The following is a 26,385-nucleotide window of genomic DNA, read 5'->3' on the forward strand; positions in this document are numbered from 1 at the left end:
TATATCCAGAGAACACCATAATTCAAAAAGATACATGCACCCCAATGTTCACTGCAGCACTACTTACAACAGTCAAGACATGGAAGCAACCTAAATGTCCACTGACAGAGTAATGGATAAAGATGTTGTACATATATATAATGGACTATTAGCCATAAAAAAGAATGAAATAATGCCCTTTGTAACAACTGGGATAGACCTAGAGATTATCATACTAAGTAAGTCAGACAAATATATGATATTCTCATATGCGGAATCTAATTTAAAAAATGATAGAAACGAACTTATTTACAAAACAGAAACAGACTTACAGATATTGAAAACAAACTTATATGGTTACCTAAGGGGAAATGTGGTGGGGAGGCATAAATCAGGAGTTTTGGATTAACATACACACACTACTATGTATAAAGCCGATAACCAACATGGACCCTACTGTATAGCACAGGGAACTCTACTCAATATTCTGTGATAACCTATATGAGAAAAGAATCTGAAAAAGAATGAATATATGTATATGTATAACTGAATCACTTTCTTGTACACCCGAAACTAACAGAATACTGTAAATCAACTGTACTCCAGTAACATTAAAAAAAATTTCCTCTCTGTTCTCTACTTTCTATGTAGTAGAGACATGGATGAGGAGAAAAATAGCTAAAAGGGCAGGAAGACACACAAGAAAAAAAAATCTGAGCCCTAGATAATTTGAGATGGAATCCATTCCTAACTATTTGAGACTTGGCCCAGATTAAAATCTCTTCAGAAAACAAAAGCAGGTCCCCTTTTTCATTGGAATGCCCTCTAACACCCTGGAACCTACTGAATATTTTCAGTAAACATCTCTGGTTACAATAGGATGCTAGAACTTGAAGTTTCTGTATAGAGACAATGAAATTTAGCCAGTCCATTTTCATGGTGAATGAATGGAAAATGATGGTTCTTCATGAGAGAAAAAAAAAAAGGGTCAATTGATGACTCAGTTTTAAAGCACACAATATGAACCAATTTTAATACAACTGAATTCAGCCTTAAATCAGTTTTATTTGAATATCAAGCATACTGATACCAAATTGCATTTTCAAACCTTGCAAATTTCTCCAAAAACTAAAAATGTAAGTGTATACGAACCTGTTCAATGCCTCTGGCTCCTAACATGCTTCTCTAAAGGAAGAGCCTCAAAGATTGATAAACCTTATTGTAAAAATCCAGAGATTTTGTGCATGTTTTAAATAAAGTATGTGATACTTTCTTTTGGAAAAAAAAAAGGAATTTAGCTATCTGAACAGATAAGCTGAATTTCTCACATACGGGCAACTCTCTACCCTTGAGTACCACTTGCTTTGAGGCTGGTGAGCTTCCTAGGAGACTGGGGATTATTGGTCTTTCAAAAGGAAGACTGAAATTATTTCACCTGCCTGTAGGGAGGCAGGGCAAGATAACCTGTGAAGTCCCTTCTGTGTAGCCAGGACTGTGCACTATTTTGAGGACTTCTCAGCACAAGAGGTCAAAAGACCCAGCTGACTGCTCTTTCTGACCCACATGAATACAGGATGAGGGGGCATATCTAGACCAAGCTGAAAATCCTCTGAAGTTGAACTTCTGATTCATATACATACCATTATCATCAACAAATCATGAAGGGAAACAAGTGATGTCAGGACACTTCATAATCAACAGGAGGGAGAGGTCACTCCAGCCCACGATGCTATATCCCTTCTCTAACTAGTAAACCACTGGCTGACTCCCCCACTCCTTCTGACACTCTTGGCATGTAGTTATTTACTGTTTACATATTAGTCTGTTCACATATTAGTCTTATCCCCTCGAGTAGTGTGCAAGCTCTTTACGGTCAGGAACTACTCCTCATACATATGTCAAAGCTTTCCTTATTCCTAGCACAATGTTGGGCACATAGTAAAAACATATGTGCTTCTTAATCCTAACTAAAGTCCATTCCAAGATGATCTTGATGAGCAGCTTGTAAAGCACCTGTTTCACGTAGGAATCTTAATATGAAAAACTCACTGGAGCTTTGTGGTTCCTGGGTTCCCGGGCATAAGAAAGCTCGTAGATTTCATCTTCAGTGTAGTAGAGATCTAGGGATAGCTGCAGAGCAAAGCAGAACAGAGTTAACTGCTAGGATGCTGTTTGCCTTTCCCAGGGCTGATGTGTTTCTTTCTTGGTTCTTCCTCTCTAGTGGTTTACCCTTCTAGGCTGGAAGTCATTTGTTTTTAAAACTTCACACAGTTTTTTGGGGAATAACATCTGCTGTTGCAATAGGGCAAGCATTAGTTCTTGTTAAAATGTTTTTAAGTTTTGGAGACGTCTCAAGGTGCCCCTCTTTCAAACTATGGTTTAATAGCTAAGCTTCTATGTAGAGCTATCTGATCAGATGGTCCACACCTCACGTGTGCTCTCCCAAAGCAGATGGATGATCTGAAAGGACAGTTTGCATGGCCTGATACCATTAGATTTTGGTTCTAGCAACAGAACCCGCAGTTTAAAAGATAACATGTAATACCAACCAATATTAAGAGTTTCATATATCTTAGAACTATAAAATTTTAGAGGAGAGAGGTCTTAGAAATAACTATGTTCTTAACCTGGATTCTGTGGATGGGCTTCAGGGAGTTCAGAACTCAAAAACATGCATGTTTTTGCATACATATGGCTTATGTATATTTTGGGGGGAAAATGTTTACAGCTTTCCTCACAGAATTTGTGAACCAAGAAAGTTAAGATTCAGTGCCTGTTTCCTCAGTTGATGCTAAGGCTGAAACCAGCCAAGGTCACCTGGACAATTAGCAAAAGGGCTGGGATTAGACACTAGCTGAACGCAAAGCCTGAGGCACTATGAGAATAATCCTGTGATGTAGGAAGAGGCTACAGTGATTATTTCATTCTGCAAAAAAAAAAAAAGCAGATTGAAAATTATCTAATTTTAGAACTGAAAGAGAGGTGAGAAGTCATCCCAGAGATGAATCCCTCTGACTTTACAGAGGAGGATACACAGAGTTAGAGTTATGTGCCCACAGTCACACAGCTGGTGAAATACAGATCTGGAAGGGAGTTCATCTGATCTCACCCCGCACCCAAAGTAAAAATCCTGGTCTCCTGCACCTCTACAAGTGTCTGCCTGCCCTTGGCTTGAATATCTCTGGGATCTGAGCCAGTGGTGGCAGAACTCAATAATGAACCTTTTTTTTTTCCCCTCACTGCCTTGTCCTTTTTTTTTTTTTTCATGAGAACCCACTGTCTCCTTCTCATATGAAGCCTTATACCCTGTTTGCTATCAGCTCCTCCCAGAGCGCTTAGGACTGACTTTTTCAGGGGAAGGGGAACACTCCTAGAAGTCCAAAGGGCATAGTGCTTAAGAGCACAGCCCCAGAGTCCCACCACCCAGGTCTGAGCCCAGGTTCTGCTGCTTAATAATGTGCAGCCTCTGGCAAGTTAGGTCTTTGTGCCTCAGAATCCCCATCCATAAAGGGGAGGAAATGACAGTATCCACTTCACAGAGTTTCTAAGAGGCTTAGCTGAGCTGATATCTGAGAAGGAAGTGCTCATTTGTTTCCTGTGGAGCCTCACCGTCAGCAAGTGCACCAAGTCCTTGTTGGCCTCCAAAGGCGGGGCGACCTCTTGCAGCTGGACCAGTTCGCTGATATGATTGTAAAGGGCCAGCAGCTTGTGGACGTTCACCTTCCCCTCCTCCAGATAGTCAGGCATGGCTTCGTGCAGGGAGATGAGGTCCTTGAGGTGCACCCCCAGGATGGGGATCTTGAAATGGGTGCACTCCCCGTAGGCGCGCCGGTAGTTGTCATAGTTTCTGCAGGAGGACAGCAGCTCGGTCATCTCACCCAGAACCTACAAAGCAGAGGAAGAGACCGGGTCACAGGTACCCTCCAGGCAGGCTGTGTTGTCTGCAGCCGCCCCCTGCTCACTCTCAGCTCCTACCATGCTTTCACCCCATCCCTGATTTGTCAGGCAGGGGTGATCCATCTAAAGGTGCAGACTCTGACTCCCCAGTTTTAAAACTCCAGCTTACGTCAAACTCTACTCTGCGATGTAGACATACAAAACTCAAGGAGTGCTTTACTACATAACTGGAAAATTCCAAATGAGGTTTTATTTACCATTTTGATGCTAAAAATTGTTCTTTTTAAATATAAAAAAGCACACGATAAAAAAAAAAATTTTAAAGCGTACAAGAGTATACAGGGCATACCAAGTGCATACTGAGTCCCCTCTGACCTCAGTCCCCAAGCCATGCAGTTCCCTTCCCTAGTGTCTTCCGAATGCTTCTAGAGACACTGCACTGCGTAACACCTGACGTGTGCTGCCTACGCGGCTGGCGTGGGAAAGCATGTTTCCAGTGTGGCACTTCAGTAGTCTATCGCCTGTTCTTATTCCTTATGCTGTGCTCCATGGACTTTCGCTTGGTGAGTCTCAACATGGGCCTATGTCTAGGAAGCAGGCGACATTCCACTCACAGACCGAAACCCTGGATAGGGGGACTGAACAGGCTAGACCAATTCCCAGCAAAGGACCTGAGAGAAGATGCAGTGGAGGCCCTGGGGGGCTCTGCACCTGCTCCCAGTACAGCAAAGGAGCAGCCGGATCCGTCGTTCCTTCCAACTAGGCTGCTTCAAATCAGCAGACGGTTCACAGAACCCCACCCCCATGTGTGATGACCAGCTTTCTCAGAAGCAAAGACAGGAAGGAGAGACCGCCTGCCAATCACATCACTACACAAAATAACCATTTTAAACACTGTGCTGGAAATTCCTGTAATAAAATTGTGGCCTAAGAAGTACCATTTCCCCCCGATGAAGAACTTGAGGCCTGGGAGTCAGCCTCCTGCAGTCATGTGGCTGGCAAGAGAGTCTCCTCACATACGTCTAGCAAACAGGGCCAGTGAGTGTGGAGCGTGGGAAATACAAGAGAAGAGACTAGCAGCGAACATGACTGACACTTTTGTTCCTCTTAGAAAGTGAAATAAACTACTGGGGCGGGGGGCCACTCACTTTAACCCTGGACTTAGGAATTCACTGTGACGACCACCCTGAGGTCAAGCAGCTATAGACAAGGAAGCATTGCTTGGGGACCCCAACCTGCAGAGGAGCAAGCTGTATCTTGTAAACGAAATGACAAGAAGACACATGAATCTCTGTGATTCTCTCCCTCTGTCACCGCTGAGACATGGGTAGTCTTTTCAGTTGTCCTGCCTGGTGTCAGCCAGCACTATCAGGGAATTATAAGGTGACCAGACCACTGAGAGGTGGTGGGTAGAGCGGTGTCCCTAGATTCCAGCATTGTGAGAGCAGGGATGATTAATAAGAGACCTCCCAAAGGAGGCTGAACATCTGGGAAAAATGGATGGGGCAATGAGGCTCAGACACCTCTCCCTAAGAAGAGAGTCTCCCGCTGTGCTAGCTCGGGGGACGGGGGGGAGGGTGGGGGGACTCAGGTTTGAGTTTTTAGTGAGGGAGGCCAGGTGAGATGAAATACTCAGAGCGGTCATTATCAAACCCGAACCATAAGTAGCTGCATTTACACCTGTACCATATCACAGGGGTTTATATGTGTGATAATAGCCCTGTGTCATAAAGGATTAAAGTCCTTTCTATAAAATTTAAATAATAATGTAGGAAAGTACATAGGACACTTAAGAAAAATATTCCTCAATAAAATACCACCTATTACAAAATGGAACCTGAAAAGCTCATTTCCAACTATCTGGGAAAATTCAACTCTCCAGAATGTCACTCGCCAAGAGTTCTTGGCTAGCTAGGTTTCTAATGTGTCACTACATAACCTCACTTGAGGTGCAAACTGAACTATGGTCACTGAATCACTATTCCTTGCTAGAGCAAGGGAGTCAGTACTAAAGACAGTGATTCTGGATATTCAGTGGCATGTGAACATGGGAAAGAGACACAACGTTGTTTTGAATCACGAGTGGAAATGGGTGCAGTAACACTGTGGCCAGACCGAATCACGGTCACTCTCAAATCTGTGCTGTTCCTGTCCCCGTCCTGTGGGTTTTCTTGGGTGTTGCCTCCTCGGTATTTTGCCTGGTGGATAAGGCATGGTGTTGTTCGAAACTGCTCTCTGGGTTGCCCCTCAAGGAGGAAATGCTGACACTGGTCCTAGGAATGCTGCTAAGGGGCCGTGGAGGAGACAGGAGCACTGACCTTATTGATTTCATGGGGGACGTGTGAACTTGTCTCCTTGAGCCTGGAGACTGAGCTGTGACAGAGGCCTCCTATCACTGCCATCAACGTATTGAAGTTCTGTAGTTGGTGGAGCTTCTGTGACACAGAAAACAGACACGAGCAGAGTCACCATACATGTCAGTTACATGGGAGCTTAGAGGCCGCCTCTCATCTCTGTGCTATGAGTTTTCCTAATTCTGACCAAAGGCTAGTGGTCAGGTATTGTAGTTTTCTGTCCATTTTTTCCCTTAGGCTTAATTCTAGATCAGCAGGTTCCAAATCTAGCAAAGCATCACATCTTTCTCCTTTAGTTTCAGCTGGTCTGTGGACCACCCTCTACATCAGTGGCTTCTAAGAAACACACAAAGTACTTGTTTGACACAAAGATTTCTGGACCCAAGTCCAGATGTTCTGATTCCCCGGATCTGGGTTGAGCTTAGGGTCTGTGCTTTTAACGTATCTTTAGTGAATATCGGAGCAGGTGGTGCATGTACCACACTTTAAGAAACACTGGTTTAGAACACCTAGAGCTGGAATCTTTTATATCCTTCACCCCAAAGTAACCGGAGGGCAACGCCAGTGCCTATATAGGACAGTAACTGGGATAGAGATGCTAGAATCTCTGTGAAATTTCAAATATGTGTTCACAGTATCTGCTTTTCTCTTATCAAATGCCTAGACTCTGCCTCTCCAGCACCAAACCCAGCCGTTCAACACAACGTGGGCTCATAGACCTAAATCAGGCTGGTCCAGCTCCACTAAAACCTGGAAGTGCCTTTTCCTTTGCCGTGTGGGCCACATTTGGTAAAACAATGTAGGCTATTAAGCAACTTCTGAAAAATGTTAAAGATCTAAACAGACCTCACCGTATCCTGTCCTCGAAGATGACCTGTACTGGCCTTGTGTTGGATGTAGAAAAGTCACTGTATCTAGACTGGCGACAGGTGAAGGTGCCCAAACCCCACCAGCAGGTTCATGAGGGGGAAGCAGCTCTGATGGTTAGACTAGGCTGAGGGCGGAGGGGATAATTTACCTCGCAGCCCAAGCCAAAAGTCTCAACTCACCTGAGCCACCTGGATGAACTTGATGAAAACTTCAGCTCGGAGCTGGGGGGTGGGCCGGCTGAGAACCATCAGTTGTACCCACTGGGAGATGCCGTTACACAGGGCAATGGACCGCTCCATGGTAGGGTTCTCCTTTACGCAGCTATTCACAAGGTAATTCTGATAATCGGAGAACTGGGGAAAAAGAAACTCATCAGGACTGCCTCTCCGGTATCCTGGGAGACCTGAGGGGCACATTACCTCTGCTGAGTTGATGGCTAGAGTCTGCTGGGAACAGAGGAGCTCTTGGCCCTCCTCTCCCGCCGACAAGGAGGATAGGAAGGGCATCTTTCTTATTCTACCCACAGCATGGTCCATCTACATCAGAAGTCATTAGGCGTAATGGACGTGTACACATACTGGAACCAGATATGGTATTAAGTAGGTAAGGATAGTGTCCCTTCTAAATTCTAAGGGTACAGTATACAAGAAAAATCTCAGTACTGGTTCCAGCTCTGCTGCCAAAGGTAAGTGGAAAAAAAAAGATACTCTTACAAAATCTACTATGTCACTCTCTCTTTTTCTCTCTCCTAGCTGTTTTCTTAAATTAAATGGGATAACATCTGCCTCATTTAAGACATAGAACTGTTATTAACATCGAACATGATAGCCTGTGAAGGCACTTTAACTTTTCAAAGGGCTACACAGGCACGAGGTGGCACTAATAGGATAACTATTAACCTCACGCTGAAACAAACCTGTTTGGATTCCTTCTATTCACCAACTCGAGCAGGGGCCAAGTGACTGGGGTACATGACACTGGTTAGCTATTATTTGGTGACCACAGTTTCCCAGTCACCTGGACAATGGCATTCACTATGGCTGATAATGAAACAAACAGCAGATGCGAAACTGGAAATGTCCCAGAAGATCACTATGTAAGTCATGACTGTGGCTACTGTGTCCCCGTCATAAACAATCCTTCTGCTCAAACAGTATAACAGAGGGAGGAGAGTCTGCTCTGCTCTGATGCTTCTATGGGAGTTTCCGGTGCTGTTCCCCAGCTATTTCCAGCTCTCTGCTTCTCAACTCTACCCTTTGAGATCAGGTGTGATCACGTGACACAGTTTAGCAAGGAGAATGTGAGTGGAAGTGACGTGATGACTTCTTAGATAGAAGAGCCAGCGAATGATTGGCTATATTGCTTTTCATGCTGCAGAGATCGTGGAGATCCATGTCAAGATGAAGCCTCCCACATCCAGGCCCTGAGCACGTGTGATCAGCACAGGCCCCTGCTGACCCAGGTCAGAAGTAGCAGGAATAAAAAATAAATATTTACTGTGTTAAGTCACTGAGATTGGGTGGGAAGGGTGGATGGGATTGTTATCAGCGTACATATCTTAGTCCTGCCTGACTAGTAACACACTGATGAGAAAATCTTATAACCTAAATAAAACGAATGCAAATTAACTGAGTCCCATTTTGCTGTGCTATGATTGCTGATGGGTGGAAAAATATGAGTAGGCCAAATCTACTTCTTAAGAGAGACATATACAGCAAAAATCTTACTGGTTCTAAGAAAAAGTTCCCCTGATTCATACCAGTGAATACATTTATATGCCCTTCCCACTACAAACGTAACATATTGAATCCAATTTTTTTTTTTAAGAATTATCTCAGCATAATTCTTTCCCTCTCCAAAGTATTACAATAATATGCAGAAAATACCAAATGCCACTCAGTTCATAGAGATAAATTTCATTCCAACCCTATGTTGGAGGAACATTATTATTTGGGAAAACTGTTTAGAACTGTGTAGGGAAAAAAAACCGAAAAATCCCCCTCAAAGTCTTCTACTAGGGGACCATGCCATTCAAAAGAAATGAAGGTTCAAACTGCTGTCTTCATTTGCTACTAGAACCCTGCCCCTACGCTGCGGCGACACCGGCTCAGAGGCCTTGTTCTGCACTGACTTTCCTTCCACCTCCACTGATGTGAGCCCTTGCAGGGAGCATATGTCCCTCAGGCCTGAGCAGCCCTGCCAGCTAGGCCCCAGGACAGCTCAGATTTCCAGTGTGATAAACGGTGCTTTTCAGAGTCCTTCCCCCATGACAGAGGGAGCCTTCAGTTGGGGCCTGTGGTTCTGATTGAGGGGAACCAGTGAGGAGAATGGGTGTCCCTGCACAGATGGATGCTTGGAGACTTACTTCCAAATGGGGCTGGTGGAGGGTGACTGATTGGCCAAACAGCTGTGTGAAAACAGCAGGATGTCCACATTATGGGAGAAAAGCTATAATAACCCTGGTAACCTGGTTTGCAGCTCTCCTTCCAGACACACGCAGGCTCAATAAATTGGTGCTGAGTGACGGAGAGAGGCGCCAATCCTGGCCTCAGCTCTGACTCTAATCAACTGTGTGACCTGGTCCGAGCTGCCCCTGGGCCTCCATCACTTCATGGGGGAACAGGTGCATCTAAGAAATGCATCCAGCAACTAGGTAGTCTCTGCTTTTAGAGCAAAGCTGTAGACTATTCTTTTGGTACTGGTAGGGGCTGAGTAGAGTCATTTCTCAGGAAAGCGTATTGGCCAGCGAGGCTGTTAGCATCGGATACATTGGCAAGTTCTCTTGTGTGGAGCTGGTGTTCTTTGGTATCACATGTGGAGTTTCAAGGAGCAAGGTTTGGGTCAGCACAGTTTATCTCTAGAATCAGGGTGACTGCTGGGCCATGTCAGCACCACTTCAAGGGTTTAGGTAAATTTTGGACGAGAGCAGTGGCATCTGATTTTGAGATTTCCCACAGCCATCCAAAGCCTATTCTAGAATGAATTCAAACTCTTACAGGACTTACCCTCATGCTTTTGGAGGAAAATTAAAAAAAAAATTCTGGAAGCCTAATGATTATCAGGGGTAAAGTGTGTGTGCGCGCGCACACGTGCTGTGTATACACTCACGTGTGCAGGGTATCACGTGTGACACTTGAGTGCGTGGTGGTGTGCGGTGAGGTGGGCTTGGAGGATGGGGGCAGGGAGCAGAGCAGGAGCAACAACTACGGCCACGTGTCCTGACTCTCCCGACTGCACGAGGTCTGCAGGGAAAGCCCACCAGCGCCGAGGGGGCCTCTAGGGTCAGGAGGTGGATGGCCTGCTGAACTTTCCTGCTTATTTTCAAAGATATCCCAGGGAAGCTTTCCTCCGGCCCCTTGGGTACATACCGATATCCTCCGGAAGGACTTGAACTCCAAGTAGGTAAGGTGCTCGGAGAGCTCTTCTGGTTCCAGGTGGTCAAAGAGCAGGGAGACTTTCCGTTTCTTGCTGGTGTTGGATTTTATCCTTTGAGTCAGTTTCCTGGACCAGTCACGGGCATTGCTTTTGTGCGAAAAGTGAAAAGGAGAAGTCAGGGAAAAAGAATAAATCAAAATTGCTTTTGAATGCAAGTAAATTAACATTTCCTACAAGGATATACAAAGCACCAGTAGCTAACTTTCCTTGGCCAAAACAATGCATAACAGTCTCCCCACATCAGTTTTTCAGGTGGTGACAATTAGGAAGCCTTGCTGGTTTTTCAGGAGCCTTTTGAATGTGCCATGGGAACTGGGTAAAATGCATTTATCTTAAGGCTGTGGGAAGGACAGAGTCTCAGGCATCATTCACAGTGTCCTGGCTCCTCTGTGCAGCCCTGGAAGGTCTGCTCCCTCCAAGACTACTGCGTGTTCCTTCATCTCATGACGGTGATGGGGACTGTATCTGGTTTGAAATCTCAAGGTAGTGGGGAAGTTTTCATACCTGAAGAGCACAGAGAACCACAGAGAGGAGATGCCACGCTGGGGAATCATGTGTAGGAACATGTGGTCACTCTGAGCAGACTTGTGGCATTTTCCTCAAATGTCCCCAGCCACTGAAATGACCAAGGAAGCCTAGCTAACCCTAGAGTTAGCCCCACACACATCTTCTTGTAATCAATCCATGTGTTTCTTATTCAGTTTCAATTTCCTGCACTAAGGAAGCAAAGAGAAAGGTAGCAGGTTGCAGATCTGTTTCCCAAACTGGTTTCCTGTGAACCTTATCGCTTGACAAAGGGTTCTGTGGTTAAATGAGTTTAGGAAGTACTACAAATTCTGCAGTCCCCTTAGCTAAAGAGTATGTTACAGATTCTGAGATGCACTGAAAAAGGGAAGTTCAATTCACTATTTCTCAAGTATATCTGGTCGGGCAATATCCCACTGACTAATTCCTCAAGAATATACCATGGAAAATATTGATAGAGGAAAGTCAGTTAGGGGTGTAGTGGGACAAGGAAATCAGGGTTTGAGAACTGCCTTGGGCCCTATGTGCTACATTTTAAAAATGAAGACACTGTTACTGTAAAACCTCTTTTACCTTTCAAGTTATTATAATTCTAAGCAAAGAAGTACAGAGAGTCCCACCTGCTATGTAGATTTAACTGGGACTCTGACATGTGATCTGGAAATCACTTCTAAGTGGCCATGGCACAGGGCACTGAGGGCTCTCACAGTCCAGCTTCTGTTCTGCCATTAACTCAACTAGTTGTGTGACCCCAGATGAGCCAGCCCTGCTGAGTCCTCAGTTCCACAGGATGTTGGATAAAATCATCTTTAAAATATGTTTCAGGCCTAGAGTTCTATGTCCTGGAGATTTGTATTATTCTAGCATACGAGTGTACTCTCCTCTCCCCAAATTAGGACAGGCATTCATTTTTCCAAAGTGGAACCATCTCATAAATAAGAAATCCAAGGAATAATATGAAATATTCCTGAGATCCTTTCCATCTCTGCATAGTTCTGTGTTTCTTGCAGACGTCCATGTATGTTATAAACCCGCTGCTCAATCCATTTTCCAGCAGTCCCTTCCCCATGTATAAGTTCAGGGTGCCTCCTGGCATTAGCTGCTGAAGAAGCCCCAATTTAGTCACTGCACTTTCAGTTTCTTGGGATACTTTGTATAAATTTTAGTCAATATCTTGCTACCTGATTTCTTTTCCACTGAGACTTTTCCCTGCTCTTGGATATTAGTCACACACAGTGTTATCACCAGGGGGCTTCTCTGCTTTCCTGGTACATGTCAAAGCTTTTCTCTTTGTTGGAACCTGCCTGAGGGCTTCTTGGGGTGGGGAGAGCAGAAGTCACAGTGGGACGCAGAGCCTTGCTGAGCGGCCTGGGTTGTGTTAATGGAGGGAGGTGGTTTCGAAAGAGGCATCAAAATCGCGACACTCACATTTGAGTTGTGTCAATCAGGCGGCAGTGGAGCTCCTCGCCATTAGCTTTCACCAGTTCCTGAAACTCCTCCATAGTGCTCGCCAAGCTGGCATCCATTTTAAACATGATCCAGAATTCTGTTATCCAATACCTACACAGCGGGATTTAAAAAACACAAGCCAAAACTGAAGCCAAGGACTCACGTTTTGGTGGGTTCTTCCCACAAAAAGGACTCAGAAAAAAAACAGGGGCTGGTTTGTCCTATATTCCTGGGAATATAGAATATGTACTATCTATGTAGAATATAAGGAGCTGGAGTGGGGGTGGGAGGAAAGAAAACCACCGCCAATCCTCTGCCCATCCCCCCATATTAAATGGTATGCTATCATAAGATGAATCATAATCAGAGAGGTTATGACAGAGATTTAGGCACAGCCGTGTGTATCAAAAGAATGACAAATAATTCAATGGCAGACAAACCAAATGTTCAAAAATTGGACAATGCATCTGTAAATTACACTTTATTATACCTTAGAATATTATGTGGCCATTAAAAATAACGTTTACAAAAAGTTTTTAATGGCTAGAGAAGATTCCTATGATTTAAAGTTAAGTGAAAACCATAGGATACACTTGTGTTTTGATCTCTACTATGCTAAAAAGCCTGCTTGGAAAAAGACAAGGGAAATATACCAAAATAGGTAGTTAGCTATATGTGATTATTACTATAGTTATATTCTTTTCTACATTTTCAAAGTGCTCTAATATGAGCTACATTACTTTTATATTTGGGAATAAAAACAAACAAAATAACCTTTCCTTTATGTCACATGATACCAAAATGCTGTAAGGTTGATGAAAACATTGGTATAAAATATTAAGCTCAGGCACACCAGAAAAACTCACTATGCTCTTTGAGGAATTTCTAGTACTAACAACTGCCCCTCTGGTCTGTCCAGAGGTGTTGTACAGTTGGTCAGGAAGGGAAGGGCAGGGAGGACAGGGAAAGAACTAGAGTCTCTGGCTCTTTCATTTCACCCCACTCCACAAAGTCCCAAATGCATGCAGAAATGTTACCTTACAAAATAGCAGATCTTCAGGCAAAGCCCTGGTGAATTCTTTGCCAAGGCATCCTTATAGGTAGGGCTGTGGTTAAGGGAAAGGGAAGCTTCTGTTATAGAAACCAAACAGCTTCTCATCTTTGGAAGTATTTGCTAAAACTACCCTCCCCCCATTCCCCAAATAATTTCTTTTAATGAAAATGTGTTCTTATCTCTCTGGCCACAGGATAAAACCAACTCGATGTGTGCAGCTGTATGCTTATTGCCACCTAGAAGGGTGAAGATGGTGACTTTAGCCCACGCTGAAGTGGCCTATGCAAGAAGGCCACAGCATCTCCTCTGCAGAAGTAGGAAGTTAACAGCACGGCAAGGCCCCAGCACCAGTGACCTGTAAGAAGTGAAGAAGGGGCAAGTGACCTCTGCTCATGCCCAAGACTAGAAGTCTGCCAGAGATGACAAGCTAAAAAGGAGGAGCTCCTTCTTATCTTTTCAGCAACTGATAAAAATTCTGTGCAGTGAATTAGAAGAAAGGGAAGGAATAAATATTCAGATACATTGTAATGATACTTAAGGCAACAAAAGGAAAATGATAATATATGCCTAGAGAATGTCAGCAGATTGATCTTACAGGTTGTAATGGCAAGTCAGAAAAAGCCATGTGAATGATCCAACTGGAGAGCACATTAAGGATCAATATCATTCAAAATATTCCATGAGAATGATGCCATTCTAAGAACATGAAAGAATAGCAAAGTTCCATCAAGTTCATGTGTCTCTAGAGATAATATGGAAAGAATAAGTGTTTATTGTAAAGGTCAAAAAAATGCAAAATCCAATCCAGTGATGAACCTGGGTGGTCAACATACTGAGGAATCAGGCTATGTGGGCTGTGTGCCTGCAAGATACTGCCCTCTTTCTCCTCTAAAAACCATGTCAAATTAACCACAATCCAGGGCTCCGTGAACTCCACCAGGGCCCTTGTAAGGAATCCACTGAGCAGATGTCTCAATTAACTGGGGCTAAGCAGTCTTCTTTTCAGTGGATACACATATTTTAACCCTTAGAAAACTTAGACTTAAAGAGAGCAAAGTGAAAGACAGTCCAAATCATGTTACTGATTTTTTTTTATTAGGAAGGGATCTGTGCATTTTGAAATCTTATATACCTGTAATGTTTAAGAGCATATTAGAATGATAGTCTTGAAACATCAATTTGGAATATACAATTAAGGGATTTACACTTGTGATTTTAAATTCAAATTGCATTAAGTTTATGCATAGCTTTGGAACATCTAAGATAATGTTAGCTTTACTGTTGATAATTTTAATCTACTGAAGTTATAAAAACTATTTAGAATTCAGAAAAGCCTCTGATGTATTTAAAAATCTAAAATATAAAATTTATAATTATATAAGTACATACCTATCAATAATTAAGTGTAAATGGACTAAACGCTCTAATCAAAAGACACAGAGTGGCTGAATGGATACAAAAACAAGATCCATATGTATGCTGCCCACAAGAGATGTACTTCAGCTCTAAAGACACACAGACTGAAAGTGGGGGGTAAAAAAAGGTATTCCATGAAATGGAAATAAAAAGAAAGCCAAGGTAGCAATACTTATATCAGACAAAACAGACTTAAAAACAAAAACTGTAACAAGAGACAAAGGAAGACATTACATAATGATCAAGGGATCATTCCAAGAAGAGGAGACGACAATTGTAAATATGTATGCACTCATTATAGGAGCACCTAAATATATAAAGCAAATATTAATAGACATAAAGGGAGAAAATGACAATAACACAATAATAGTAGAGGATTTTAACACCCTGACTTATATCAATGGACAGACCATCCAATAAGAATATCAATAAGGAAACACTGGTCTTAAATGACACATTAGACCAGATGCACTTACTTACTTTCTCTCGCTCTCTCTCTCTATATATTTTATATATATATAAAACATTCCATTCAAAAGCAGCAGAATACACATACTTTTCAAGTGTAAATGGAACATTCTCCACGATAGATCACATGCTAGGCCACAAAATGAATCTCAGTAAATTTCAGAAAACTGAAATCATATCCATCATTTCTTCCGCCCACAATGCTATAAGACTAGAAATCAACTATTAAAAAAAAAAACCCTGCAAAAAACACAAACAGGTGGAGACTAAACAATATGCTGCTAAACAACCAATGGATTGCTGAAAAAAATCAAGGAAGAAATAAAAAAATACCTGGAGACAAATGAACACAAAAAACAATGATCCAAAATCTATGGGATGCAGTAAAAGCAGTTCTAAGAAGAAAGTTTACAGTACTACAAGCTCACCTCAGGAAACAAGAAAAATCTCAAATAAACCACCTAACCTTACACCTAAAGGAACAAGAAAAAGAAGAACAAACAAAACCCAAAGTTAGTAGAAAGAAAGAAATTATAAAGATCAGAGCAGAAATATATGAAATAGAGACTGAAAAACAGGAAAAATCAATGAAACTAAGAGCTAGTTTTTTGAAAAGATAAAATTGGTAAACCTTTAGTTAGACTCTTCAAGGAAAAAACTGCAAGAGGGCCCAAATCAATAAAATCAGAAATGAAAAAGAAGTTACAATCAATACCACAGAAATACAAAAGGTCATAAGCAATTACTACAAACAGTTATACGCCAATAAAATGGACAACCTAAAGAAAGATACAAATTCCTAGAAGTGTACACTCTCCCAAGACTGAACCAGGAAGAAATGGAAAATACGAGCAGACTAATTTCCAATAATGAAATTGAATCAGTAATTAAAAATAAACTCCCAGCAAATAGAAGTCCAGGAACAGATGGCTTCACAGGTGAATTCTACCAAACATTTAGAAAAGAGTAAACACCTATCAAGCTATCCTAAAAAATGTGCAGAAAAAGGAACACTTCCTAACTCATTCTATGAGGCCAGCATCACCCTGATATTAAAACTATTTAAAGGTATCCCAGAAAAATAAAATTACAGGCCAATATCACTGATAAAAATATGATGAACATACACGCAAAAATTCTCAACAAAATATTAGCAAATGAAATACAACAATATATTAAAAGACACATACACTGTGCTCAAGCAGAATTTATCCAATGGATGCAAGGGTAGTTCAACATCCACACATCAGTCAATGGGATATACCTTGTTGAAAAACTGAAGAATAAAAATCACATGATCATCTCCATGATGCAGAAAAAGGGTTTGAGAGAATTCAACAACCATTTATGACAAAAACTTTCCATAAAGCAGTATAGAGGGAATAACCTCAACATAGTAAAGGCCATATATTATAAGCCCACAGTTAATATCATACTCAAAAGCTGAAAGCATTTTTTCTATGATTAGGAACAAGATAAGAATGCCCACTCTCACCACTTTTATTCAACGTATATTGGAAGTCCTAGCCAGAGCAATCAGACAAGAAAAAGAAATAAAAGGAATCCAATTGGAAAGGAAGAAGTAAAACTGTCACTGTTTGAAGGTGACATGATTCTATACATAGAAAATCCTCAAGATGCCACCAAAAAATGACTAGAGCTCATCAATGAATTTGGCAAAGCTGCAGGGTACAAAATTAATATATAAAAATCCACTGCATGTCTATATACTAACAAGGAACTAGCAGAAAGAGAAATTAAGAAAACAATCCCATTTACAATCACATCAAGAAGAATAGAATATCCAGGAATAAATCTAACTATGTAGGTAAAAGACCCATAGTCAGAAAATTTTAAGACACTAATGAGAAAAACTGAAGATGACATAACAGATGGAAAGTTATACCATGTTCATGGATTAGAAGAATATTGTTAAAGTGACCATACTACCCAAGGCAATCTACAGATTCAATGCAATCCTATCAAAATACCAATGGCATTTTTCACAGAACTAAAATAATTCTAAAATTTCTATGGAAACACAAAAGTCCCTGAATAGCCAAAACAATCTTGAGAAAGAAGAACAGAGCTGGAGGTATCACACTCCATGACTTCAGACTATACTACAAACCTACAGTCATCAAAACAGGATGGTATTAGCACAAACACACACACATAGATCAATGTAAAAGAATAAACAGCCCAGAAATTAACCCACACACTTATGGTTAATTAATCTAAAAAAAAAAAAAAAGAGGAAAGAATATATAATAAAGAACATCTCTTCAATAAATAGTATTGGGGAAACTGGACAGCTACATGCAAAAAACTCAAACTGGACTATGCTGTCACACTATGCACAAAAATAAATTCAAAATTGATTAAGAACTTAAATGTAAGATCTGAAACCATAAAACTTATACAAGAAAATATAGGCAGTATGATCTTTGATATTGGTCTTCATAGCTTTTTTTTTGGGATATGTCTCCTCAGGCAAGGGAAACAAAAGCAAAAATAAACATATGGGACTATATCAAACTAAAAAGCTTTTGCACAACGAAGAAAACTATCAACAAAATGAAAAGGCCACCACTAAACGGTGAAGATATCTGCAAATGATATGTCTGATAAGGGGTTAATATCCAAAATATACAAAGAACTCACACAACTCAACATCAAAAAAAAAACCTGATTATAAAATTGTCATGGGATCTGAATATACATTTTTCCAAGGAAGACAAACAAATGGCCAACAGCCACATGAAAAGATGCTCAATATCATTAATCATTAGGAAAATGCAAATCAAAACCACAATAAGATACCACCTCACACTTGTTAAGAGTGGCTATTACCAAAAAGACAGCAAATGACAAGTGTTGCTGAAGATGTGGAGAAAACAGAACTCTTGTGCATTGTTGGTGGGAATGTAAATTGGTGCAGCCACTATGAAAAACAGTATGGAGGTTCCTCAAAAAATTAAAAATAGAACTGCCATATGGTCCAGCAATTCCACTCCTGGGTATTTATCTGAGGAGGACAAAAACACTAATTAGAAAAGACATATGCAGCCATGTGGTCAATGCAGCATTATTTACAATAGCTAAGATATGGAAGCAACCTAAGTGTCCGTCAAGAGACGAATAAATAAAGAAGATGTGGTACACACACACAAACACACAATTAGCCATAAAAAAGAATGAAAGCTTGCCGTTTGCGACAACATGGATAGACCCAGAGGGTACAGAGTAAGTGAAATGTCAGACAGAGAAAGACAAATACTGTATGATTTTATTTATATGTGGAATCTAAAAAAACAAAACAAGTGAACAAACATAACAGAACAGAGTTATAGGTACAGAGAACAAACAGGTGTTTGCCAGAGGGGAGGGCAGTAGGGGGAGGAAAGAAATAGGTGAGGAAGATTAAGATGTACAAACTTTCACCTGCAAAATAAATGAGTCATGGGTAAGAAATGCACTGTATGGGGAATACAGTCAATAACTATGTAATATCTTTGTAGGATGACATATGGTAACTAGACTTACTGTGGTGTTGAGTTTGAAATGTATAGAAGTATCAAATCACTGTTATGTAACAGAAACTAACATAGTGTTGTAGATCAATTATACTTCAAAAACAAGCAAACAAACAACCTCTAAACATAGAAAAAGAGATCAGATTTGTGGTTACCAGAGGAAGGGGATGGGAAAAGGGGGGATTGTATGAAGGCAGTCAAAAGATACAAACTTATAAGATCAATAAGTACTAGGGATGTAATGTACAACATGATAAATATAATAAATGCTGCTTGATGTTATATATGAAAGTTGCTACGAGGGAAAATTCCAGAAAAAATTTTAAAATTCCTTTAATTTTGTATCTAATTAAATGATAGATGTCCACTAAACTTATCATAAACCATGCTTCAAACCTTAAACTTTCACAGTGCTTTATGTCAGTTATATCGCCATAAAACTGGAAGAAAAAAATAAAATTCATAATTGTTTAAAACCATTGGAAGTATTTAATCAATTGGCATTATTCCGATTAACCAAACATTTGTCAACCCAAGGTTCATTAAAAATGTTTGGTGGGACATTCTAGACTTATAGAAAGAATAATAAGATTTGCAAGCTAAACTTGAATCCCTAAAGAAAAACTATGGCTCTGAAATTTGTACTTTTTGTAAAATGATATTAACTTAAAAACTCTACATTTTGATAGATTTACTGTTTATAAAATCTGCCCCTAAGAACACGAAAACCAAACCAGAAACACACAACACAAAATCACATACACACACAACAACAACAACAAAGGTAATCAATATAAAAAATAAGCCCAGGCAACCCGCAAACTTCATGAAGTGAATGGTTCCGATGCCTGCCTTTCCTTGGACATGAAAGGCAGGAGTGAAAATGAGATGACGTTACATTTCTTTATGCCACATGGCTAAGAAAATGCATCCCTTCAGTGCAAAGAGATTCAAGCATAAGGCACATTCTAGATAAATGTCTCAGAGTCTATATTTTTATTATTTGATCTAATTTTGAAATTTCTTAGTAACTTCTTCCTTATTAATGAAGAAGGCACAAGCCCCCCCCCCCCACACTTTTCTTTTAAAACAAATTGGTGGACATAAGAATCAACACGGGGCCTTTGACTGTGGAGTTTATCTTCCTCCCGGTTGCTCCCCGTCCTTCTCTTCACACATCCATTCCCCAGTGCACAGTGCTGGATACCACGCGTGGAGCAGGCTTTGTGAGCCCAGTCAGGCTCCACATGAGGGCTGAGCCTGTGCGTGTGCAGACGCCATTCAGGGGGCAGAGCCTCCCGAGGGCCCAGAGCCCCTGTGCCACAGCAGAGGCGGCCGCGAGCCAGGCAGGCACTACTCTCGCACTTGAGGAGAGGAAGCAGACAGCAGCACCTGCAGGCCAGGAATCAGGGACTCAGGCGTCTGCCCACCTGGGGGAGTCGTCACTGTCTGCTGGAAGCTTCAGGCTCCACATCTTCACGAGCAGTGCTGTGGCAACGAAGTACCAGGGCAGTTCTGGCTGTACTCTTCAGGCATCTGAACTATTCAAAGCACGTTGTTAAATTTTTTCTCTCTCTGTCTTTTAACAATGGAAAAACAGGAAACAATCCTTCTTTAACGGACACATAAAAGGACGCACTCCAGTCTGGTGTGTTGAGACGTTCAGTGTGGAGGAGAAAGGGTATCTGAGAGAGCTGAAGGTGGAGCAGGAGGGGCACACTGGGCCAGACTGTGGAGGGCCATTTCCTGGCAGCTGAGGAGTCGCCACTACCCTCTATTTGCAGAGGCTCTGGGGCATGGCTTGCCTGATTCACTTCTCAGGAAAGTAACTGCAGCGGTAGATACACGAGGGAGGGGGTGGTGGTGCAGCTGAGAAACCCAGTTCGGGACAGAGGCTGGGGAGAGAGACCGTGGGGGCCCACACGAAGGCAGAGGCATGGGAATGGAGAGAAGAGCAGAGAAAAGAGTCATTTCTGAAGCAGGAACCCTGGGATTGGGCGACAGACTCTGTAGGAGGTGAAAGGCTGGGAGGATTGTGATGCTTTGATGTTGCCGCTTTAAGACCACTGGATGGGCAACAATACCATGAACTGAAATTGAAAATACAGGCGTCAAAGCAGAACGAATGCTAGTAGTAGCTGAGGTGGTGAGTTAATAAGTTCTGAGCATATTAAGATTGCAGTGTCTGCAGGACAAAGTAGTCCAAACATTAAAAAAAAAAAAAAACAAACACGGTTTGGGTTAGGGAAATAAGGACTTGAAAGACCTCAGAGGAATGCTGATGGAAGTCCTGGTGAGAAACCACCCAAGGGAAGCACAGTGAGAAGAAACCAGGATGTTATCCCCATCTTGAGGAGGTACTCAAAGAAGAGGCTGGACAGAGAGCTGGAGGAGGGCAGTCCAGGAGGAGGGAGAGCCGGGAAGGCGCAGTTCCGGTTCCTGGAGCCCTGAAGGGGGTCTGGAGAGGCAGGGTGTTGTCAATGATGCCTCTACAGGGAGGCCGCTGTAAACAAGGGTGGAAAAAAAGCCACCAGGCTTGGCAACGAGGAGGTCACTGGTGACATCAGAGGAAAGTCTGAGTACAGGGGTGGAGGCCACAGTTGGGTGAAGGAGTGAGTGGGAGTTGAGAGATGGGAGATAATGAGTGCAGGCTATTTTAAGAAGTTTGTGCATCACATTTCTAACTCTAACAATGGAATGAAGGGGAGGCAGGGTTGAGAGTTTATTTTTAGGTTGGGGAGACTTGAATGTGTTTTAGGCCGAGGGGCAGGCACCACTGAAGAGGCAGGGTTTAAAAGGACAGGAGAGAGGAGAGTTAACCAATAAAGAGTCTGTGAGAGCAGGAGGGAGGACAGGGAGGAAGAGGGTTCTGGTTCCACCCTGGGGGCAGGTACCTGGCAGGGACCAAGATGGGCACCCCAGGTACAGCTTAGTCCTTAGCGCAACAAAGCAAGGAGGATTTAATCACTGACATTGCGTAGAATTGCTGGTATGTGGAGTTAATAAAATGTGGAACAACGCTGAGTCTATTTTATTACTGTTTTAAAAATCTTTGCCGACCAGACATCCACTTATTACCTGCACCTCTCATTACATGGACCCCTCCCAAGGTTGTGCCCTTGGAATGCCACTGAAAACACCTCCTTTGAGGTGCGAGGAAAAAGGTTTATAAGTAAGTTTAGAGAAGAGATTCAGTCCTGATGGCGTTTATGTTTTTCCTGTGTCCCATGAGATGAAAAGGAGGGCTGAGGAGAGTGGTAAAGGGTTAGAACAGCTACAAAGCATGATTCAGTGCCAGGCACCTGGGCTTCAAGGTGCTAAACAGTCTCACCCCACCTACAGCCCACAGTGTCATCAGTCATCAGTGAGAGGGAGAAGGCAGCCGTTTTCTCCACCCAACTCAATTCACACCCCAAAAGGAGGTTAGAATCCAGCAGGGTTGCTTGGCGCATAGCCAGTGCCTCTGCCTGAAGCAAAAAGGCACCAGCAGACTCTCCAGTTGCTCTGGCATCCGGAAGCTCTCTTCTGAACCTGGGGAAGGTTGAAGAATTGGCCAGGAAAGCCAGAATGCACTTTCTCCCTTGAGTCATGCCTGCACCCTCGTCAGTTTGCATGGGATGAATATGCATTTTGATTAACCTACAGGAAAAGTATTTTTCACTAGCAGGAGCTGACGACAACGGTTTCTTTTGCATGTTGATTTCTTTGGCCTCTTCCCAGAGCAATCAGCATCAATAACATTGCCTTGCCCAACAGGAGATACACACACACATATATGCACACACACACATACCCAGAGACACGCACACCATTCCCTGAAAGGACATATGAACACAGTGACTACTCAGGGTTATGCCAAACCAACCAAAATGAAAGCACCCTTCAAATTTCAAGATACTTCTGAACGAATCCCATTTGGGGACTGCCAGGCACTGTGCTAAAGGATATAGGGTGATAACTTTTTGGAGCAGTTCAGCAGAGGAAATGAGAATTCGGTGCATGGTCAGCATGACTTGCAACAGTTGGTTACTTCGACACAGGTTTCCGTCTGCATCTGAAAACATAAAGAGCAGCATCTGAGCCAGGCCCCAGAGAGGAGTTAGTTACCCGGTGGGGCACCTGCCAACCCCCAATCACTCGCGGGTGGAAGACCAGAGTGCGGGCTCTGCAGGTGCAGCCCTTCCTCCACTGCCTCTGGCACCACCCCTCCCCCCCTTTGCTTTTCCTACCCTCCTGCTGCATTCTCCCCGTCCCCAAATGTCCATTTTGAAGCTCACTAACCGCCCTGCTGGACAGGTGGTAAAATCATGGAGAAAGGATAACATTTGCACCGGTACATGTGAGTCTCTGTTGAAAGCAGAAGTGGATCCAGGTTTTGAGACGCCTACAGGGCATATAATGGGGGGAGGTGGAAGTCCTTTCTGGAGTCAGAGTGAAAAAAGTTATAGTCTTACTAGGTTACAGTTAAAATACCTTGCTCTTGCAAATTTTACAAAAACATATGACCATGTGAATACATTTCTAGGGCTATCCTATGGCCTTGGAAGGGGCTCAGGGAAGTGAGGGGCCCTGAAATGTAAGCTTCCCTAGCTTTACGGGCAATGCGCCTCTGGATGGGAATAAGAGAGGAAGACTGAGGGCAAACACGGCTTTTAGAGACTATAGGTGGGTTACAAGTACCCATGATGATTTGTATCAAAGATCATGCTTAGCTCCTTAGTTGGGTTTTCCAAATCCTGCTGGTACCAAATAACAAGATGCATTCCATACACTGGCACTGGGTACAAAGATTCTCCCTGGAGTGGTTTTCAAAATCATTTAACATTTATGGCATGAAGTGTTAGGGGCTGTGCTGGTCCTTCACCATGGACTGCACCACCAGGCTCCTTGCTAGCCAGCTTCCAGCTGGGTTCAGCCATTGGGAAGCATCAGCAAGAGATGGGAGGAGAGAGAAGCAGGATATTTCTTTCTCCTTCCCTCGCTGCTTTGGCACCACTTCCCTGTAGCTACAGGCCTCTTCGATGAATGATCATGCTGCCTGGTCCCTCTTTCAGGGCTCCAGCTCTCACTGGGATCTAATACTGTATACTAATCTCCCTTGACCCTTTGGTCCTAAAGGTGGTAGTGACTTCTGGCTGTTGATAGTCTCTGGATGCAGCATCTCTTAATTCCACTTTCATCTCTGCAAGTAGTTCCCCTTCATTAAAGTGTCTTCTTTTAAATAAACCATGTGAATTCTGTCCCCTGCTAGGAACTTGAATGACTCAGGGGAAAATATCAAACCAAAGAATATATATGAATTGTTCTATCATTTGCTCGCTCTTTAAAAGCACATTATACAAAAGGGGTCGTCATTTTCATTCTTTCCAAGTGTACCAGATGATAAATGAAGGACATAGTGCATTTGGGCTCAGGATTCAGCAGTTCTGGCTCACTTGCAAATAATGACTTAAAGTCATAGTTCACTGAGAAAATATAAGCAAACTTGACAAGACCACTCACCTTCCCATCACCAAATGCACCAATTCACCCGCATTCTATTACTCTTACTGCCTGCCTTCCTCTGTTACCATGGAAGGAACTTCACAGGTCAATGCTTCCACTGAGCTCGATGTCTCCTTTTTCACAAGGAAACACGGACACTGTCTTTGTCTACCTTCTCTCCTCAAGAGAAAATATCAACTTTTCTCTCTCTCTCTCCTGGTTTACTTCCATTGGCATTTAAACACACCCCAGAATCTCCTATTTAAAACAAAATGAAATAAAATCTGAAACTCTCACCCTCTCTAGCCTCTGTTCCCCTTTTCAGAAAAACCTCTTGCCCTCTCCATTCTGTTCCCCTTTTCAGCAAGACCTCACTGTCATCAATTTCTTACCTCCCATTCCCTTTCAACCTTTCCATTTTTGACTTCTCCCTCTATTACTCCACTAAGTCTTTTATTTTCAAGGTCACCAGGGTTCATTCCTCTGTCCTCATCTTACTTTATGACTCAAGTTGCGTTCAACCCAACCCAACCCAACCCAAGCTGACAACTCTTGCCTCCCTCCTGGAACACTTTCTTCTCTTGGCTTCCACAGCATCACACTCTCTGCTTCTCTCCCTGGCTCTTGTTCTGTCTCCTCTTCCTTTGCTGAGCTTTTAAATGTCACTGTGCTCTGTGGCTTAGTCCTCCCACTTCTTTTATTTCTAACAATTTTTAAAATTGTAAACTTTTTAAGTTTTGAATGTAAAAAATTTAATTTCTTTCTTCTAGGTAGGGGAATTCATCCAGTCCTTTCGCTAAAATGCCACTGACATGCCCATGACTGCCCAACAGACATCTTCAGCCCTGAGTACCAAATTCGTGTGTCCCGTATCCTACTTGGCGAGTCCACACAGCTGTCTAATTTCAGACTTAACGCATCCAAACAAAATTCTTGACCTCTCCCTTCCTCAATTCACTTCTCCTCAGTTACCCAAACGAAAAACAGAGGGGTCACCCCTCAGTTCTCAGTTTTCCTCACGTCCAATCCATTAGCAAGTCTTGATTCTACCTTCAACATATGTCTCAAACGTCTCCATGTTCCCCCATCCTTGCCATCATGCTAGCTGTAGCCATTACCATGAAGACCTACTTGACCTCCCTGTTTTCACTCTTGTCCACCTACCCACAATCCATTCCCCACACAGCAGCCAGGAGCAGCCAGCTCCTAAAACCCATAAATCAGGTCATGTGCTTAATATGCTTCAATGGATTCCATTATACTTGTAATACAACACTGACTCCTTCCTACAGCCAACAGAGCTCTACATGTTCTGGCCCCTTTTAGTCTCCCACTTCATTTCGTACCATATTACTCCTCTCTGTAGCCCTGTTTATACCTCAAACCCTCCAAGCTCATTCCTACTTTGCATCTGTTACCTCCTTCCATGAGGCCTTTCTTCCCTTGGCCCATTCACGTCATTTACCTCTCAGTTTCAATGTCACGTCCTCACAAGACCTCAGAAAGGTCTTCCTTAAACCACCTAAGGTAGCCATGATCCTGCCTGAGTTTCTTCACTACACTCATCAGGGATCTGAAGTTATCTTTTTTATTTAATTTTTTATTTTCTGAGTCTCCACTAGAATATAAGATTCACAAGACCTGACCTTGTCTGTGTTTCCCACAGCCATATCTCTAGGGTCTAGAACAGCGCTGATACATGACAGTCACTCAAACATTTGTTGAGTAAATGAGTGAACTGTACCAAATAGAAGACGCCTTAACTTTTCATGTATCTTTGGATATTAAGTTTGCTTTTTTCATTAGCTATTTCCTTAATCATATATAATCTACACACATATTTTCTTCTTGGCCACAGTTTATAAAAGAAATGAAGTTACAATTTGATAAATCATTTTTAAGAAGTATTCATCTAGCC

At 42.4% G+C, this 26,385-nt stretch overlaps 1 protein-coding gene across 20 annotated transcripts in view; it reads right to left on the bottom strand.

Annotated features, from left to right (window-relative positions):
- RASGRP1 (RAS guanyl releasing protein 1) overlaps positions 1-26,385 on the bottom strand; it is a 289,246-nt gene that overhangs the window by 19,328 nt on the left and 243,533 nt on the right. For 18 of the 20 annotated variants that reach the window (XR_009051310.1, XM_057721599.1, XM_057721614.1 and 15 more), the window contains 8 exons: positions 22,932-23,037; positions 13,547-13,609; positions 12,489-12,620; positions 10,469-10,622; positions 7,280-7,453; positions 6,195-6,311; positions 3,589-3,864; positions 2,029-2,109 (listed from right to left, as the gene is read on the bottom strand). Coding sequence is in view for 19 of the 20 variants with exons in the window: in XM_057721599.1 (XP_057577582.1) it covers positions 2,029-2,109; positions 3,589-3,864; positions 6,195-6,311; positions 7,280-7,453; positions 10,469-10,622; positions 12,489-12,620; positions 13,547-13,609; positions 22,932-23,037 (1,103 nt within the window). In the remaining variant the exon portion in view is untranslated. Of the gene's footprint in view, positions 1-2,028; positions 2,110-3,588; positions 3,865-6,194; positions 6,312-7,279; positions 7,454-10,468; positions 10,623-11,039; positions 11,243-12,488; positions 12,621-13,546; positions 13,610-22,931; positions 23,038-23,264; positions 23,320-26,385 lie in introns of those variants that run through there. The other 2 variants (XM_057721616.1, XM_057721617.1) reach the window with 2 other exon arrangements.

This window comes from Hippopotamus amphibius, chromosome 2 (assembly GCF_030028045.1).
Source record: "Hippopotamus amphibius kiboko isolate mHipAmp2 chromosome 2, mHipAmp2.hap2, whole genome shotgun sequence".
Taxonomy (NCBI): Eukaryota; Metazoa; Chordata; class Mammalia; order Artiodactyla; family Hippopotamidae; genus Hippopotamus; species Hippopotamus amphibius.